This window comes from Aquarana catesbeiana, linkage group LG05 (assembly GCF_042186555.1).
Source record: "Aquarana catesbeiana isolate 2022-GZ linkage group LG05, ASM4218655v1, whole genome shotgun sequence".
Lineage (NCBI taxonomy): Eukaryota > Metazoa > Chordata > Amphibia > Anura > Ranidae > Aquarana > Aquarana catesbeiana.
This window is the reverse complement of record NC_133328.1, coordinates 80,265,445-80,286,243: the sequence shown is the minus strand read 5'-3', so window position 1 is coordinate 80,286,243 and position 20,799 is coordinate 80,265,445. Positions and strand designations below refer to the sequence as shown.

The 20,799-nt window shown below is 42.1% G+C and overlaps 1 protein-coding gene across 1 annotated transcript in view; it reads right to left on the bottom strand.

Moving 5' to 3' along the window:
* The window catches only part of ADARB2 (adenosine deaminase RNA specific B2 (inactive)), a 910,273-nt gene that overhangs the window by 104,431 nt on the left and 785,043 nt on the right, over nucleotides 1-20,799 (bottom strand). The window contains exon 8 of the mRNA XM_073629898.1: nucleotides 16,377-16,545. Within this exon, the coding sequence (XP_073485999.1) occupies nucleotides 16,377-16,545 (169 nt within the window). The remainder of the gene's footprint in view (nucleotides 1-16,376; nucleotides 16,546-20,799) is intronic.

The window sequence follows — 20,799 nt, the reverse complement described above, 5'->3', positions numbered from 1 at the left end:
GCAGATTGCCGCCATTACTAGTAAAAAAAATAAAAATAAATAAAAATGCCATTAATCTATCACCTATTTTGTAGACGCTATAACTTTTGCGCAAACCAATCAACATACGCTTATTGTGATTTTTTTTACCAAAAATATGTAGAAGAGTACATATCAGCCTAAACTGAGTAAAAAAATTGTTTTTTTGATAAAAATATGGGGTATTTATTATAGCAAAAAGTAAAAGATATTGGGGGTTATTTACTAAAGGCAAATCCACTTTGCACTACAAGTGCACTGAAAGTGACCTTGGAAGTAAAGTCGCTGTAGATCCGAGGGGGACATACAAGGAAAATAAAAAACAGCATTTTAGCTTCCACTCATTTCAGATCTACCCCTTAGATTTAGAGCGACTGCACTTGCAAGTGCACTTGTAGTGCAAAGTGGATTTACCTTTCGTAAATAACCCCCATTGTGTTTTTTTCAAAATTGTCGCTCTTCTTTTGTTTATAGTGCAAAAAATAAAAAATGCAGAGGCGATCAAATACCACCAAAAGAAAGCTCTATTTGTGGGAAAAAAAGGACATTCATTTGGTTTGGGTACAGCGTTTGCGCGACCGCGCAATTGTCAGTTAAAGCAACGCAGTGGCGTATCACAAAAAATGGCCTGGTCATTGAGCAGCCAAATCTTGTGGGGCTGAAGTGGTTAATAACAATTTAGCTTCAGTTTCTGAACCTGGGAGAGGTGATAATGTGTAAATTAAATATTTCTGAAAAAAATAATTTGGAGTCCACACACAGATTCCTATGATTTTAAATTTGTAGAGGCATAGAAACTCCACTAACAATTTATGATTTCTTTGGCCTTATGTTATGTGGACTATTTAGAACACTGCATACAGTACAGAGGTAGGATAAGGCTGATGTCACACAGCCAATTTTTTCACAGCAACTGACTCCCTCCCCCCTCACTTTTGTTAAATGGATTTGTCGCTAAGAAAATCATAATGATCTGGTATAGGTTCACTAACTGTGAATTTTTTTTTAAAACGATCTGTTGTTCCATCACTCAGCAATTCATTAGCATTTCAGCTCAGGGGCAAAATCGCTAGTGACCATTGCTCTTGATGCTTTTCTATGAAATGTTGCATCAATCACTATGCTTAGCTACAAATTGCTGTTAATTGCTGTCATTAGCAATTTTTCGTATCAATTAATATCTGCTAAAAAAATCACCCTCATGTGTCATCGGCTTAAAATAGACCTTTCAGTCACCATAAATACATTTCTGACAATTTGCTTATTTTATAATTAAAAATCAGTCCTTGAGCTTCAGTCAGAGACTTTGCCTAAAGTGAGATTACATCACTAGTCTGCTGCAAGCAGGAGGAAGCATTTCCTCAGTCACCTCTGTTGTAACCTTATACCAAGTCCTAAGGGAAGGAACTGCATCAGTAAGACATTTGTGAACAAAACCACAAACTATAGAGGAACTAGAATTTACATGATTGTGCCAACTTTGAACCAGCATCTTAGTACAGTAAGAAGATGCTGACCCTGGATGATTCCTGAACAAAGATGTAACCATCCTTCGCATGAAGGCATTCTCATTGGGGGTACTGTGATCTCTGGGAAAAGAAATGAATACTTGGAAGTGTCACCCTTATACCCCGTACACACGATCACATTTTTTCCGACAACAAATGTTGGATGTGAGCTTGTTGGCTGAAAGTCAGACCACGTGTATGCTCCATCGAACATTTGTTGTCAGACTTTCTGCCAACAAATGATGGCTAGTGGGTTCTCAAATTTTCCGCCAACAAAACTTTGTTGTCAGAATTTCCGATCGTGTGTACACAAGTCAGACGCACAAAAGTTCACACATGCTCGTAATCAAGCAGAAGGAGCCGCGCTGGCTATTGAACTTCCTTTCTCTCAGCTCGTCATATGTCTTGTACGTCACCACGTTCTCACGTTCGTAATTGTTGGACAACATTTGTGTGACCGTGTGTATGCAAGACAAGTTGGAGCCAACAACCTTTGAACAAAATTCCACAGTTTTGTTGTCGGAAAGTCCCATTGTGTGTACGGGGCATTAAGCCCTGTTCAGACAGACATGTGCAGGAACAAGGGGATTCAGGTTCCTGCTTGTTTTTAGACAAGTTTAGACATGTTTATATATGTTACGTTTACACCCATTTCGAGTTTAAGTCCATTGTGTTAAAATGCGTTTAGATGCATTTAGACATGCTTAGGTGCATTTAAAGTGTTACTAAACCCAGTAATATGAAAAGAGTTAATCCGCCCCCCCACAGTGCCCACAGCTTATAAATCTTCTTTTACAATAAAATACTGCCTCTATATACCTTTTTGGATGATCTGCATACCACGGTTACATGATAAACTGCAGAGTTTCTCCAGTGCTGAGAGTTCAGGTAGGAGGAGATTTCCACTGCAGCCTGTATACACGCCCACATGTGTGATGTCAATATCATGTGACCTGGCTATCTCTGAGAACAAGTCATGCCCTGTACACACGACTGGTTTTCCCGTCGGAATAAACTCTGAAGATTTTTCCGACGGAGTTCTGACGGAATTCCGCTGAAACTGTCTTGTGTACACACGATTACACCAAAGTCCGACCGTCAACAAAGCGGTGACATACAACACGTACCACGGGACTAGAAAAAGGAAGTTCAATAGCCAGTAGCCAATAGCTTCCGTCCCGTACTTGCTTCAGAGCATGCATCGTTTTTGGTCCATCGGAACAGCATACAGACGTGTGGTTTTCCCGATAGGGATTGGTTCCGTTGGAAATATTTAGAACATGTTCTTTTTCTAGGTCCGTCAGAGTTTTCAACGTAAAAAGTCTGATGAGGCATGCACACGATCGGAATATACGATGAAAACCTCCCGTCTGACTTTTTCTGTCGGACATTACGCTCGTGTGTACGGGGCATAACTGTTTTCTCCAGCATAAAAGCAACAACTGAGCATGTGCAGGTCAGCTACTCTGCCTTTGTTAGCTGGCCTTCCCCAGATAGACAGGGTAGGGAGGGAAGGATCTGTGCATACAGGATAAAACAGTCTTTTTACACAATGCAGAGGATTAACCCCTTAAGTTCCACAGTGAGTATAACCAGCATGCTATGCTGCATATATAGACAGATTTTACTGTTGTGGGTTTAGTAACACTTTAAGCACATTTGCACATATCTTGAGAAGAGGAGATTAAGGGGGGGTATGATCAACATGTACAAATACATAAGTGGTCCATATAGTGAAGTTGGTGTTGAGTTATTCACTTTAAGGTCTTTACAGAGGACAAGGGGGCACTCTTTACGTTTGGAGGAAAAGAGACTTCATCTCCAAATACGATAAGGTTTCTTCACAGTAATGCCGTGTACACACGGTTGGACTTTTTGACCAAACTTGTCCGATGGAACGAATCTGTCAGACAATTCGACCATGTGTGGGCTTCATCGGACCTGCAGTGGACCTTTTCTGTCGAAAATGTGACGGACTTTAGATTTAGAACATGTTTCAAATCTTTCCCACTCGAGTCCGGTCAAAAAATCCATTGGTCTGTATGCTAGTCTGACAGACGAAAACTGACGCTAGGGCAGCTATTGGCTACTGGCTATGAACTTCCTTATTCTAGTCCCTTTGTACGTCATCACAGTCGAATCCGTCGGACTTTGGTGTGATTGTGTGTAGACAAGTCCATTTCGACGGAAGTCCGTCGAAAAGTCAGTCGAAAGTCTTTTGAAAAGTCCGATGTGATTCAGTCTGTCGAAAGTCCGGTCGTGTGTACACAGTATAAGAGCTGTGAAAATGTGGAATAGACTCCCGAGGCTGAGGATGCATCTGTCCTTTTTTTTTTTTTACGCTACATAACAGCCACCAATGCACCTGTCTGCATAACCCAATTCATTTTAATTATGCTGCATACAGATGCGTGCAGACTTAAGCCCCGTACACACGATTGGATTTTCCAACGGGAAATGTTGGATGTCAGGCTGTTGGCGGAAAATCCGAACGGGTGAATGCTCCATCGGACAATTGTTGTCGGACTTTCCGCCAACAAATGCTGGCTAACATGTCTTCAAATTTTCTGCCAACAAATGTGTGTTGTCAGATTTTCCGAGCGTGTGTACACAAGTCCGTCGGACAAAAGTCCAAAGTACAAACACGCATGCTTGGAAGCAAGGACAAGCCAGAAGCGGTCGGTCTTGTAAACTAACGTTTGTAATGGAGAATTAACATTTGTGACGTGGCAAATTATGAAATTTTCGAATGCAGCGCACAATTCTCTTCTTTAATGGGATAATAATGAAGCTGCTTTACTGGTGATACTGATGGAGTTATTGCAAACAAATTTTCAAAGGCTTTTTTTTTCTAGTGATATCAAGAATAATATTATTATTATTATTTTTTTTTTATTTGTGCAAGTTACCACAAAACCATTATCCCGTAGTTTTTAAGATCAAAGATTCAACCATGTTGGTGTCCCTTGTCAATTTTACATTGTATTTTTTTAAAATGTAACTGCCTACTCCCAAACTATCATTTAAAAGTAAAACACATAGCCAAGAATTATTCTACACAATTTTTTTATTGTGCGTTAAAAAAAAAAAAAAATAGACATGCTATCTGCCAATAGAACCAAAAAGTACATTCTATGCATTCAAAAATATAGAAAATATACCAAATCAAATCATTATTCAACCAAAAAAATAATGTCAAAGCAATAACTCCGAGGCCAATAATAAATAACACATTATCTCCTCCGATTCTGCAAGATGGCTGGTTGACGAAAGTCCGTTTAGAAACGAACTGAAATGCACAAAATAAAAAGCGCTAAATGAAAAACGCGAAAGGAAAAGCGTGAATCAACACTCACCAAACTTCTACTAACATTAAATTAGCAGAAGGAGCCCAAAGGGTGGCGCTAAAGAGCTGAAAAACCACGTAGTACGTCTAGTACGTCACTACTTTCCTAATTGTTGGCCAACATTTGTGTGACCGTTTGTATGCAAGACAATTTTGAGACAACGCCCTTCGGACAAAATTCCACGGTTTTGTTCTCAGAAAGTCCGATCGTGTGTACGGGGCTTTAGACCCTGCATGCATCTGTATGCAGAGTTTCTTTATGTCCCAGGTGAACGAGGCCTTACACATTATTTATCTTTGATGCATTTGGCATGAACAAATCATATCTCATGCCAGGTCCACTTTAACCACTTTAGGAATCAGGATATGATATATTAGTAGTTAGACTTGCAGTACATAGGTAGCCTGGCAATAAAGAAGTACTACAGTGGATAGACGGTTGTTTAGGAGTAAAAGAAGTACAAGAAGCAAAAAAAAAAAACAGAACAGTGTGATATGATGCCAGAGCAGTGCGGATCAGCTACAGGCAATGTACTAAACTACTGGCATCCATCAGGTTTTAACCAGGGTGACATAGAGTGTATGGAAATCACTGGGAGGAAGAAAGTGTCCCACGTTCCCTTTGTGATATATCTGCTATGATTGTAGCTGTCTGAAACAATCACAGAAGGCCGAACACATGCAAAGCCTGGAAGGACTTTGTACCGCAATCTTCAAGAAATCCTACAAAGTCTCACATGAACTTATGTATTAACTTAAAAAACTGGTTCTATTTCTTTGCAAAACAACAATCACAAGTACCTTTGAATACTAAAGTTCAGTGAAAGCTTTAGCTGTAAATGTCTGCAGGAGGATAAGAAGTGCATTCCCAATCTCTAGGACGCCAGGGTGCAGATGTCACAGAATGTCATAAATACAGCAGATTTATTTTATAGATAAAGATGTGAAAAAAATAAAGTTTGCAATAGTGTGAAGAACAATGATGATGTGAAGAGTATAGTAACCTACAACTGCCAATTAAATCTGACCTTTTTATCAGCTGTGGGCAGTCTAGAGTATGAAAATTGAGTGCTGATTGGTTACTACACCTTGCAATTGTTATATTATTAAAATTATATATGTAGCACCCTCTACCAATAGGTAGGTGCTAGCAGTAGGATTTTTGTTAAATAGAATTTCAGCACAAGCAAATTTAGGAAGGCCTATGCTGCACGCTAGGCCTGTCGGTTTTTATCTGGGGGCTGGGAGTGGTTAGTGTAGCAGTGGGTGTGACCACCTGTGCTCTAGTTCTGAGGCGCCTCCCCTGCTTTCAGGTAAAATGTTCTGGAAGAGGGGCAGGGCCTGGGACTGGAGTGGCAGGCAGCTCATGTGGGAGCCCTGACCAATCCCCAACTGGTATTGGCAGGGGGTGGTCCTCTTATATAAGCTGAGGTAACATGCCACTGGGAGGAGTTGTCGGCCAGGCGAAGTGGAGAATGAAATACTAGACAGCAGCGTGAGGGCACCCCCTTCTGGGGGGGGTGCGCCGATCGCAGGAGTAGGCCCGGGGAGAACTGTGAGGGAATTTGCCAATACACAGTCATTGGCAATGTACTTATCATTACACGGTCAATGATGAGGAACTCCTGGAGCAGAGGGGCAGGTGAAGCTCTCGGAACATATGGTCAAGTTCTCCATCAAGGACTTGGGGCAGAGAAAGGTCGGTGAGTGTACCACAGTGGAGGGCTGGATGTGCCAGGAAGTCTGTGAGGGAACTTCACTTCTACATGGTCAGTAGTGAAGTTCTTATCATTACACGGTTAACCACATACCAACCGGCCCATAGCCGAATGACGGCTGCAGGGCGGTTGGATAACTCTGGGTGGACGTACTATGACGTCCTCCCAGAATTCCCCTCTCGCGCGCCCCCTGGGGCGCGCACCCGAACACATCCGTGACCGCCGGGTCCTGAGGACCCGGCGCATCACGGATCCCGGTAAATGGCCGCTGATCGCGGCCGTTTACCATGTGATCGCGCCGTCAAATGACGGTGCGATCACATGTAAACAGACCGGCGTCATCTGATGACGCCGGTTCCTCTCCTCCCCGCCTGTGTACCGATCGGTACACAGTGAGCGGGGAGGGGGGTGGAGGGATGTCTGCAGCGCTGTGGGCTGTATGTGTAGTGCCCACAGCGCTGCACAGAGACATCCAGGCATCCATCCATCCATGCTCAGCCATCCCCACTACTATGCAATGCTGAGCAATACTCTGCAACACCCCCACAATACTCTGCAATACCCCCACAATACTCTGCAATGCTGTGCAATACTCTGCAACACCCCCACAATACTCTGCAATACCCCCACAATACTCTGCAATGCTGTGCAATACTCTGCAACACCCCCACAATACTCTGCAATACCCCCACAATACTCTGCAATGCTGTGCAATACTCTGCAACACCCCCACAATACTCTGCAATACCCCCACAATACTCTGCAATGCTGTGCAATACTCTGCAATACCCCCACAATACTCTGCAATGCTGTGCAATACTCTGCAATGCTGTGCAGTACTCTGCAATACCCCCACAATACTCTGCAATACCCCCCACAATACTCTGCAATACCCCCACAATACTCTGCAATGCTGTGCAATACTCTGCAATGCCCCCACAATACTCTGCAATGCCCCCGCCATACTCTGCAATTCCCCCGCAATACTCTGCAATGCCCCCGCCATACTCTGCAATGCCCCCGCCATACCCTGCCATGCCCCCGCCATACTCTGCCATGCCCCCGCCATACTCTGCCATGCCCCCGCCATACTCTGCCATGCCCCCGCCATACTCTGCCATGCCCCGCAATACCCCGCCATACTCCGCAATACCCCGCCATACTCCGCAATACCCCGCCATACCCCGCCATACTCTGCCATACTCTGCCATACCCTGCAATACCCTGCAATACCCCGCCATACTCCGCAATACCCCGCCATACTCCGCCATACTCCGCCATACTCTGCCATGCTCTGCAATACCCCGCCATACTCCGCAATACCCCGCCATACTCCGCAATACCCCGCCATACTCCGCAATACCCCGCCATACTCCGCAATACCCCGCCATACTCCGCAATACCCCGCCATACCGAGCCATGCTCAGCTGTACTCGGCCTCTGTATGTGGCCAGGCTGTGGAAGTCTCACACATGTGGTATCGCCGTACTCAGGAGGAGCAGGGGAATCTATTTTGGGGTGTCATTTTTGGTATGTACATGTTATGTGGTAGAAATATTGTATAAATGGACAACTTTGTGTTAAAAAAAAAATGCGTTTTAACCACTTCCCGCCCACCGGCCGTCATACAACGTCCTTGACTTTGTGCGGAGATATCTGAATGATGGTTGCAGCTACAGGCATTATTCAGATATCGGCTTTTTCAGCCGGCGATTCCCTACACCATGAGAACGATCATAGCAGCTGTTCCACTGCTTGATCGTTCTTACGGGAGGCGAGAGGGGATGTCCCCCCCTCCCGCGCTTCTACCGACTCACCGCTACGATCGAAGCCAGGATCGTTTTTTTTATTTTTTTTATTTCAGGCTTCCCAGCCTAGAGGTGAGATGTGGGGTCTTATTGACCCCATATCTCACTGTAAAGAGGACCTGTCATGCCATATTCCTATTACAAGGATGTTTATATTCCTTGTAATAGGAATAAAAGTGGTCAAAAATTTTTTTTTTTGGAAAAAAGCATCAAACTAAAATAAATAAAGTAAAATGAACAATAAAAAAAAATAAAAAATTTTTAAAGCGCCCCTGTCCCTGCGTGCTCGCATGCAGAAGTGAACGCATACGTAAGTCCCGCCCACATATGAAAACCGTGTTCAAACCACACATGTGAGGTATCGCTGCGATCGGTAGAGCGAGAGTAATAATTTTGGCCCTAGACCTCCTCTGTAACTCAAAACATGTAACCAGTAAAAAATTTTAAAGCGTCGCCTATGGGGATTTTTGAGTAGCAAAGTTTGGCGCCATTCCACAAGCGCGTGCAATTTTGAAAGGTGACATGTTGGGTATCTGTTTACTCAGTATAACTTCATCTTTCACATTATGCAAAAACATTAGGCTAACTTTACTGTTTTGGTTTTTGTAAAGCACAAAACAGTTTTTTTCTCAAAAAAAACGCGTTAAAAAAATTGCTGCGCAAATACCGTGTGAGATAAAAAGTTGCAACGACCGCCATTGTATTCTCTAGGGTCTTTGCTAAAAAAACATATATAATGTTTTGGGGTTCTATGTAATTTTCTAGCAAATAAATGATGATTTTTACATGTAGGAGAGAAATGTCAGAATTGGCCTGGGAGCTACAGAACGCCTGAAGGTGCTCCCCTGCATGTTGGGCCTCTGTATGTGGCCACGCTGTGTAAAAGTCTCACACATGTGGTATCGCCGTACTCGGGAGTAATAGCAGAATGTGTTTTGGGGTGTAATTTGTGGTATGCATATGTGGTGTGTGAGAAATAACCTGCTAATATGACAATTTTGTGGGAAAAAAAAAGTAAAAAAAAACCTTGATTTTGCAAAGAATTGTGGGAAAAAATGACAACTTCAAAAATCTCACCATGCATCTTTCTAAATACCTTGGAATGTCTTCTTTCCAAAAAGGGGTCATTTGGGGGGTATTTGTACTTTTCTGGAATGTTAGGGTCTCAAGAAATTAGATAGGCCGTCAGTACTTCAGGTGTGATCAATTTTCAGATATTCGCACCATAGCTTTTGGACTCTATAACTTTCACAAAGACCAAATAATATCCACCGATTTGGGTTAATTTTACCAAAGATATGTAGCGGTATAAATTTTGGCCAAAATATATGAAGAAAAATTACTAATTTGCAAAATATTATAACAGAAATGAAGAAAAATGCATTTTTTTACAGATTTTTCGGTCTTTTTTCTTTTACGGCGCAAAAAATAAAGAACCCAGCGGGGATTAAATACCACCAAAAGAAAGCTCCATTTGTGTGAAAAAAAGGACAAAAATTTCATATAGATACAGTGTTGCATGGCTGAGTAATTGTCATTCAAAATGTGAGAGCACCAAAAGCTGAAAATTGGTCTGGTTAGGAAGGGGGTTTAAGTGCCCAGTTGTCAAGTGGTTAATGATGAGGAGTCCTAGAGGAGAGACTGTGGGCAATTGTGTCAAATCGATGTGGCCTGAGGGCACAGGATTTGCAAGCTGGGCTAGCTGGGAACAGTAGTCCACCACTCAACTTTTGCTTTTAAACTACTGGGCCTCCGGAGAGAGGTACTACAGGCCTCTGGCCTAATAGCGGCAAACAGCCAGAGCCAGCTCGAGGATCTATTCAGAGTGGGTCCTTCTTGCTTACAGAAGAAGATGTGACATACTTTATATTGACGATTACAGGATAAGTTTGTGCAGGAGGAGAGGATTTCTGGGAACATCACCCTTACACAGTCAAGAGTGATGTCCTCATCCTTGCACGGTCATGGGTGAGGAAATTCTGGAAGCAATAGTCCGCGGGAGTTAAGCACAGGAGGAGCAATAGCCTGCATGATGATGCAGGGGAAAAAACATAACTGTCAATTCATGCACATCTTTTCTTCAGGCTCAACTTATGTGCTAATCTTTAAATCTACAAAAATATGATGGCAAAAATTAGTTATTCTATGGGCATCCCATATACCTCTTTCCCCAACCAAGTTGTACCCCCCAATAAACAAAAAAAGCAAAACCAGCAAAGGACTGTTCATTGTCTCTGCAAGTGATATATGGGGGTCTGGCAGTGGGCTAAATTGGTGGATGTTTGTTACTAGTGGCAACTACACCGCTACATATATAAATATATATTATATATAAATATATTTATAAATATTACATTTTCGATTTTGGGTTTAATATTGCTTTATTCCCTAAACTGCCATTTTCCAAGATTTTCCAAGATGAATGCCAAGATATCAGTGCAAAAACTTGTGATCAAGCAACAATTACAACTTCAAGAGCCATGACATGGTCATATACATGACTGTGCACTATGCCAACAGTCACCATACAAGCCCTCTCTATTGAAGAAGAAGGTTGAGAATAGCTGAAAATATCCAAGTCAGCAGATAGAGTACTGCAGTGAGAAGGATAGGATGAAGAATCAGCCAATACACGTAAGTAGAGAAATATTTGCTCAATTCTTCCAGATTTGACAATAATCTAATTGGCGTGGGTAGTAGCTAAAAAATTGAATCTTTGGCAATGTACTGTGCTCAGTGAAATAAAAACACTGATGGTCGCAGGTCATACACATGTTGATGAAGAAGGGACGATTTCACAAGATATGTGCAGACACCAAGTATAAACCTTTTCACAATTAGGAATCTTCCACTTACGTCTGCTCTTTGACTCCTCTCATTTCAGCAACTGCTTAAGTCACCCTTACTGAAAGTCTGATTTTACATTTTAGTTGGAGTGAAAGGGATCATTGGGAAGACAAAAAAGGAATAACTGATAATTACATTACTAATTAATTATCTTAATTCTATGAAAAATAAAAGTGTATGTATAGGCAACATTTTTATGTTTTAGATATGAACTAAGTAAGGAAAGATTGCATCCCCTGCAAGATTGTTTTTTTTTTACAGTCTATGTCCTGTTGGAAAATTTTCCCTTCACTTTCTGTTCTAGAGACGCAACTAGGAGTGAGAGTAAATTTCTACAAAGTGGGGGTATTTCTAAAACTGGCCATACACTACTAGATTTTTACATTAACATTTGTACAAGTATTTGCAGGAACATTCAATAAGAAACTCTCAGCAGGACATTTGATAGCTTGATGAATGAAGACTTGAAAATACTTAAAGTGGTGTTCCGGCCGAAATGATACTTTTTAAATAAAAATACCCCTATAATACACAAGCTTCATGTATTCTAGTAAAGTTAGTCTGTAAACTAAGGTCTGTTTTGTTAGTTAATAGCAGTAGTTTGTTATTTTATAAACTTACAGCAGGCCGTGGCCATCTTAAGTGTGGGCATCTGAAGCCAGACTGTATTTCTTCCTGGATCTCAACCTTGCAGATCTCGCACATGCTCAGTGCAGCACAAGCAGTGTAATAGGTTTCAGGTTAGGTTTCCATAGCAACGGCAGTGTCAGAGGAAGTTGCCGCCCCTTCCCAGAAGGCATGGCAAACAAGAAGAAATGATGCGATGGGCCACGGCCAGGGAGGAGGAAGTGAAAAATGAAAACAGCAAATATACAGTAGGTGCTAAGAAAAAAAAAAAAAAATATCCAATTCGTTTATAGTGTGCAGTTTAGTGAGGGATGCTGAAGAGTTGTAAAAGTGGGTGGAACTCCACTTTAAAAAAATGTGATTTGTACAATTTGTTTTTGTAGTGAATGGGCTTTCTTGATCTAAAACAACATTCACTGTTAGAAATGAATTTGTTCAAGAATCATTTTTCCATGTTGCTTCTTCGAATCTTCTGGTGTGGTCAAAAACGAATGATGATCTGACCCCACTAACCATTAGAAAATCAAACGGACATTCTTAACACAAACATTTTCAAACAAAATTCTACCAGTGTATGGCCAGCATTACCAAGCTGTCCTTGGAGCAGGTATCCCCATTGGAAGATTTCCCCTTGCCTCTTGTTCTAGTGACAAACTTTAAATTATTGGATTTCCTATCACTTTCTGTCTTTGTTACAATGGTCAGTTTTGCCCTACTCTATACAATAAAAGTTTCAGATATACAAACACGTTAAACCATTTTAGTAAATATATATCTGGATTTTTTGTAATGCCCCGTACACACGGTCGGACATTGATCTGACATTCCGACAACAAAATCCTAGGATTTTTTCCGACGGATGTTGGCTCAAACTTGTCTTGCATACACACGGTCACACAAAGTTGTCGGAAAATCCGATCATTCTGAACGCGGTGACGTAAAACACGTACATCAGGACTATAAACGGGGCAGTAGCCAATAGCGTCCATCTCTTTATTTATTCTGAGCATGCGTGGCACTTTGTGCGTCGGATTTGTGTACACAGGATCGGAAATTCCGACAACGGATTTTGTTGTCGGAAAATTTTAAAGCCTGCTCTCAAACTTTGTGTGTTGGAAAATCTGATGGAAAATGTGTGATGGAGCCTACACAGTCTTAGTCCGTAGGGTTCAATATTGAGTTGGCCCACCCTTTGCAGCTATAAGAGCTTCATCTCTTCTGGGAAGGCTGTCCACAAGACTTAGGAGTGTGTCTATGGGAATGTTTGACTGTTCTTCCAGAAGCGAATTTGTGAGGTTAGGTAATGATGTTGGAAGAGAAGGCCTGACTCACAGTCTCTGCTCTAATTCATCGCAAAGGTGTTCTATCGGGTTGGGGCCAGTACTCTGTGCAGGCCAGTCAGGTTCCTCTACCCCAAACTCGCTCATCTATGTCTTTATGGACCTTGCTTTGTGCACTGGTGCGCAGTCATGTTGGAACAGGAAGGGGCCATCTCCAAACTGTTCCCATAAAGTTGGGAGCATGAAATTGTCCAAAATATCTTAGTATGCTGACATATTAAGAGTTTCCTTCACTGGAACCAAGGGGCCAAGCCCAACCCCTGAAAAACAAGCCCCTGCCATAATCCCCCTCCACCAAATGATTTGGACCAGTGCACATTACACGTGGGAATGCGAGTTCCCGCTATGCAGAGATGTAAACGGGGCTTGACAGCTGAGTGTTTCTGTCCACTCCCTCCTATGTACTTGTATAAAGAAGGCCATACACTATGTAATCTGATTATATATTGTGTATTTAGTGAAAAGGGTGATCACTGATTAATTGCATTTCATTTAAAAAACATACACCTGGGAGTGGGTGGTAGGTAGGAGGGATGATGATGCAGGGTGTGTGCTAATTAGGTCAGCTGGTCAACTTCTTCCTGTTTCATGACCTAAAGTCTGGAAGTAAGGCAGAAGTAATGGATACGTTTGGAAACATTGATGAGGACAAGTGAAGTACGGTAAGTGTCTGTAGAATTAATGGAAAGCTTTGATGTTTTTGCAAAAAAAAGTACATTAATGCTATAGTGGTACATTGAGGAGATGGAATTTAGAATAAAAAAAAAAGGTGAACAAAGATGAACATGTTTTAAGGCAGTTTTTATACTTATTTTAATACATATCGTATTTATAATTTTTTTCTGGTATGTAAATAAGGTTGGTGCAATAGCACTTACCCTATATGATGATGATGATAGTGTTGATGGTAATACAATTGAAGTGCTACCCCTGTAGGGGCTGCTGGACATAGCTGGTTCTTCCCTAACAGAACAGAGGCTGCAAAAACGTAATTTGCCTAGCATCGTATAATAGGAGTTCTACACAATGTATGAAATATGTAATATGCGTGTACTCATTTTTATTATATATTTTAGATACATATATCCATTCCTGCTTGATGAAGCAGATTTTCTGTGAAATGCATGCAGCTAATGCTATCACATGCCGATTAGCCCATGTGAAAACACTTGTTAAAACTAATGTCTTGATTAGACTCATATATGTGTAAAGTGAAGTGTATAGAATAAGGGTGAAAGGCATATGGGATATGCGTGGATGTTAAAATAACATATGACTCCTGTTTATTTTATAAAATAAAATAAAGAATTTGTTTTGTGAATTCACTGATCAACTCAAGAAAATATAAGCACCCCCAAAAATCCTGTTATTTTGTTGTGTGGCTTTTTGGAAGCCCCCTTTTTTTTCAAAAACAAAACAAAACAAAAAAATAATAAATAAAACATATTTCTATTTAACACTTTGTTAATGCTTAGTGAACCCTAATAATTGAACGCAGGGCTGGCCCAAGACATTGTGCTGCCTGTTTCCAAAAATAAAATGCTGCCCCCCCACCCCCCCCAAAAAAAGAATCATGACCACCAAAAGGCCCCCACATCCATTATTTTATATCATGATAATTAAAACTAAAATCAAATTTATCTGGAAGTCAGATTTACGTGCAACAGCACCTTGTCTATATGAAAAATTATATGGCATACCAGTATGTTCAATTCCAAGGGGCTGGCTAGGGCAGTATAGAGGCAGGCTAGGGCAGGGCAGTATAGGGGCAGGCTAGGGCAGTATAGGGGCAGGCTAGGGCAATAAAGGGGCAGGCTAGAGCAGTATGGGGGCAGGCTAGGGTAGTATATAGACAGGCTAGAGTAGTATACAGACAAGCTAGGGTAGTATAGGGGCAGGCTAGAGTAGTATATAGACAGGCTAGTGTGGTATATGCACAGGTTAGGGTAGTATATGGACTGGCTAAGGCAGTATAAGGGCAGACTAGGGTGGTTTTATAGACAGGCTAGGGCAGTATAGGGCAGACTGGGGTAGTATATAGAAAGACAGCCTAGGCTAGGATAGTATATAGACAGACTAGGGTAGTATATAGACAGGCTAGTGTAGTATACAGACAGACTAGGGTAGTATACAGACAGGCAAGGGTAGTATATGGACAGGCTAGGGCATTATAGGGGCAGGATAGGGCAGTATAGGGGCAGGCTAGGGTGGTATATAGACTGGTTAGGGCAATATAGGGGCAGACTGGGGTAGTATATAGACAGGCTATGGTAGTATATGGACAGGCTGAGGCAGTATAGGGGTGGGCTAGGGTAGTATAGGGTCAGGCAGAGCGGCCCGGGGGGGCAGTTGTCATCATGACACACAAAACTGCTGTAAAAAAATTTTGGTCGTCAATTTGCTCGGTAAATAGAAGAGGAGAGGAGACCATGGTTCAATTTGCTGCCCCTCTAAAAGGGGTGCCTGGGTCCAATGGACCCACTGGGACCCATGGTAGGGCTGGCCCTGATTTAACTCCTCCCCCCATTTCCTCTTAGCTGATATTTTTCTGCTGATTTTTTTTCTGTTTGTACTTTTTTTTATTTCCTTTTGTTATTTTTTTCAGTTTTGCAGAAAAATAATGCCACTGGTAGAAATAGAAAAAAAAAACAAACAAATGTTTCTTATTTTATTGTCTTTTTTCTATAGAGTACATAAACAAATATATATATTTTTTTGCAAGACAATATTGCCAAAATAAATCTTGGCTTGTCCTCCAGAAACAATATATGCATTACTGTGTTATCCTAAAGTGGAAGTAAACCCATCCATAAAACAGTTTCATTTATGGCACGTGCCGGAAATGTAACACTCCCATTGGTTGTGCTCTCAACCAAACTATCAAACCATCCAATGGGTGGTGTCATAACTAATTACATGTGCAGCATCATAGCAGTTGTAGATTAAACAGAGGCAAAGATTGCAGCTTCCTTGGCTGAAAAAGATTACTTACACTTTAACAAAGTTTATGACAAAGTTACAGTATTGCCAAATAAACAGGCCCATAGTGGAAATTTAAAAACTGCTCTGGTCCATAAGGGCCCGGGGTATGAGAGAAGGTAGGAGAGATGAAGTGGCTAAGGATGAAAAACAGAACATGTTTTCAAAGCAGAGATTGATGTTACCTGGTAATCTTGTCTGTACAGGACATTGTGATGAGTTGCTCTCCTGATAATACTCCATCCCACGTTTGTACAGGCAGCCGGGTTTTCACTGGGACTGTCCCTTCCCCAGACTCTATTTTCGTACGGAGGTGACCCCGGAATTTCCTCACTATGTGCTTGCACCTGTTCACTATGAAAAACTTTGTGTTAGTCAACTGCTCATTAAATTCTGTTTTTTAACATAAGAAATGTAAAACAAAATCATAGATGTACTCCAACTTTCTTACAAATATACCTTACTTGCTGTTTACGTATTTGCTATTGGTGCGTGCAGCTGGCCATAGACATGAATGGGTGAAGGACGGTGGCTGCACACAGCTATGGACCATCATCCATTTATGACTACGGTTGACTGTACACAGCATTAGGACATCCCTGGCACCACAATACACCAGCGTGTTTACACTGTACAGGTAAATGTGCATTAAGATTGATTCTTATACTTGAAATATTTTATTGCTAGATTAATAAATATTTTTCATAATTCCACCAAAATCAGGAATAGATTTAACACAGTAATGCCCTGTACGCACGATAGGATTTTCCGACAACAAAATCCTTGATTTATTTCCGATGGATGTTGGCTCAAACTTGTCTTGCATACACACGCACGGTCACATAAATGTTGTCGGAAATTCTGAACGTCAAGAACGCGGTGACGTACAACACGTAGGACAAGCCGAGAAAAATGAAGTTCAATAGCCAGTGCAGCTCTTCTGCTTGATTCCGAGCATACGTGGAATTTTGTGCATCAGAATTGTGTACACACGATCGGAATTTCTGACAACGGATTTTGTTGTCAGAAAATTTGAGATCCAGATCTCAAATTTTGTTTGTCGGAAATTCCGACGGAAAATGTCCGATGGAGCCTACACACGGTCGTAATTTCCGACAAAAAGGTCCCATCAAACATTTGTTGTCGGAAAATCCTATCGTGTGTACAGGACATTACAGTCTTGCTTACTGCAGAGAGCAGTGAAATGAGCAGTAGCTGCTCTGACCAATCAGTTCAGTGATTTAGCTTTCTGGATTGTCTCCCAAATTTGGAAAACTAACCAATTCACACCTTGCCTGGTTAGAGGGCTAGAGTCAGAAAGCTGAGGGATTAGCCCTCTCACTGAGATGGACAGAACCTAAGCATGAGCAAATTTTACTTTTCATTCTCTTTAATCGTGTGTGTATGTTATTTTCTTGGTACTATGTTAAGAGTCTTAAATTACAAATATATTCAGTTTCCTAGCGGTCATGGCAAATGAACCTGAGATGAATAGCACCAGGTCCAGCTTGGACCAATGTAAGCATGCACTGGCCATAGCTGTGGACCCAGTGAAAAAGCAGAGAATCACTGATCACCACTGTCTTCCAGGTCCTTTCCAAGAGCTGCCTTGCTGCATAGTAACTGTAGGGGGGCCCTTGCTCAGCATGGCAGCATTCACAGAACACCTTGGGGTTGATTTACTAAAACTGGGGATAAGCGCGATGTTCGAGTTGAATGTAAGTTCGACTCGAACATCAGGTGTTTGCCCGTTCGCCGAATTTAGAACATTATGGGGCATTCGTGGGAAATTCGAGGAAGGCCCCATAATAAATCGCGAGACCGTCAATGCACTGTGAGATCACAGTGCATTGACGGCTGCTGATTGGCAAAAACATGCACCTGACCTGCATGCTTTGGCTGATCACAGTGCGCTCTGCTGTGGGAGACATGAGTGGCCAAAAGCAGGGTGCCTTTGGCCAATCATGGCTCCGGGGGCTGATTCCACGCCCCACACTATGTTAGGCTGCTTACATAGCGGCCGTACATAGTTTTATGAATGTGAGCCGCAAAATGACATTTGTAAGGGAAAATATGTTATTTAAAACTGCTCACGGCTGTAATGTATTGCTGGATACCAGCAATATAGATAAAAATCATGGCATAGGGGTCCCCCCTAAAATCCATACCAGGCCCTTCAGGTCTGGTATGGATTTTAAGGGGAACCCTGCTCCAAAATAAAGAAAAGATGATGTGGGGGTCCCCCCAAAATCCATACCAGACCCTTATCCAAGCATGCAACCTGTCAGGCTGCAGAAAAAGGGGGGGAATGGGAGAGCGCCCCCCTCCTGAACCGTACTAGGCCACATGCCCTCAACATGGGGAGGGTGTTTTGGGGTACCCCCCAAAACACCTTGTCCCCATGTTGATGGGGAGAAGGATCTCTTCCCCGCAACCCTTGCCCAGTGTTTATGGGGGTCTGCAGGCAGGGGGCTTAACAGAATCTGGAAGCCCCCTTTAACAAGGGGACCCCCAGATCCTAGCCCCCCCTATGTGAATGGGTATCGGGTACATTGTACCCCTACACATTCACCAAAAAAAGTGTCAAAAAAAGTAAAAATGTCAGGAGACAGTTTGGGACAAGTTCTTTATTTAAAAAAAATGTCCCGCAATGTCCATCCATCTTCGATCACAGCACTGATCGACTGAGAAAAAAAAAAACAGAAAAACTCCACCTTGATGGGAGTTGTTCCCACAACTACAGCCTTTTTGCTTTAACAGCTACTATATAGGTGAGGGAGGGGCCACCTGGTGATGTAAATGGGTGACCCCGCCCCCTCTGACATTACGTGACGTCTCATGACATCTGTCAAAGCAATAAGGCTGCAGTCGGCGGGAGCATGGAAGCAGAGTTTTTCCGTCTTTCTTTTTTTTTCTCGGGTCGTCGGCTCTGTGATCGAAGATAAATGGACATCGCGGGATATTTTTTTTTTTTTAATAAAGGAATTGTCCCAAACTGTCTACTGTCAGTTTTACTTTTTTTACACTTTTTGTTGGTGAATGTGTAGGGGTACAATGTACTCAATACCCATTTACATGGGGGAGGGATCTGGGGGTCCCCTTGTTAAAGGGGGCTTCCAGATTCCGATAAGCCCCCCGCCTGCAGAGGCCCTTGTCCCCATCAACATGTTAAGGGCATGTGGCCTGGTACGGTTCAGGAGGGGGGCCCTCTCAGGGTTAATATCCATTCCAGACTTGAAGGGCCTGCTATGGATTTTAGGGGGACCCCCACACAATTTTTTTCTTTAATTTTGGTGCGGGTTTCCCTTAATATTCATACCAGACCCAAAGGGCCTTGTAATGGACTGGGGGGAAACCCACGCCGTTTTTTTCAGTGATTTTTTATGTATATTGCCGGGACCCGACAATACATTACAGCCGCGAACAGTTTTAAATTTTTATGTCATTTTACTGTGGTACTGTTCTAAACACGAGAAAGATGCGCTACTTTACAGGCAGACTAAGGACACCCCCCAGGCACGTTATTTAAAGGAATATTTCATTTTTATTGTTTCACATTAAGCATTATTAAAATCACTGCTCCTGAAAAAACAGCCATTTTTGAAAATTTTTTTTGCATTGATACATGTCCCCCGGGGCAGGACCCGGGTCCCCCAACACTTTTTATGCCAATAACATGCATATAAGCCTTTAATATGAGCACTTTTGATTTTTCATGTTTGTGTCCCATAGACTTTATGGTGTTTGCGTGTTCGCACAAATTGTTTGCCTGTTCGCAAGTTCTGGTGCGAACCGAACAAGGGGGGTGTTCGGCTCATCCCTAACTAAAACTGGAGAGTGCAGGTTATTTGTCAAAGCTTAAATGAACAAGCTGCAATTAGAAGTTGATTGGCTACCATGCACAGCTGCACCAGACTTTGCACTCTCCAGTTTTAGTAAATCAACCACTTTGCATCTTTCTGATTGCATGCTGGTTTTCCAGTATGTCCCTTCAACAAAAGCCGATCATTAAACTGGCTTCTGTCGGAAAGACAGCTGTATACACTGACCAAAGACTGTTTCCTGCTAAACTGGCCAATTTTTGGCCAGTGTGTACCCAGCTTAACTGTTAAAACCAATTGGGCACCACCCTGTAGTCATAATATTAGAAGTTTCTGCTGCCTTTATACAGTTAACCACCTGTTCCTCCTCATAAAAACTCAAATTCCTTGGCCTTCAAAATTCTGATTTTTCCTGGTTCTTCTCCTACATATCTAAGCAATCCTTTAATGTTACCTACAACTCCTTCTGCTCTCCTCTTTCTGTAGAGGTCCATCAAGGCTCTGTCCTTGAACCCCTTCTATTCTCTATCTATACCACTTCCCTGGATCAGATGATAACTTTGAATGGCTTTTCTATGCAATGACACCCAAATGTTTCTCTCAATTCTCCAATTCAGTCACCTTGTGCATCACTAATTTACTAACTAACATAGCAGTATGGATATCACACTGCTTCTTCAAAGTAATCTTTTAAAAAACAAAGCTCGTTGTTTCCCTCAAATGCCTCCTCCCTTGACTTTTCTATCAAGATCAATAACACAATTATAGAAAAAGATACAGGTAAATA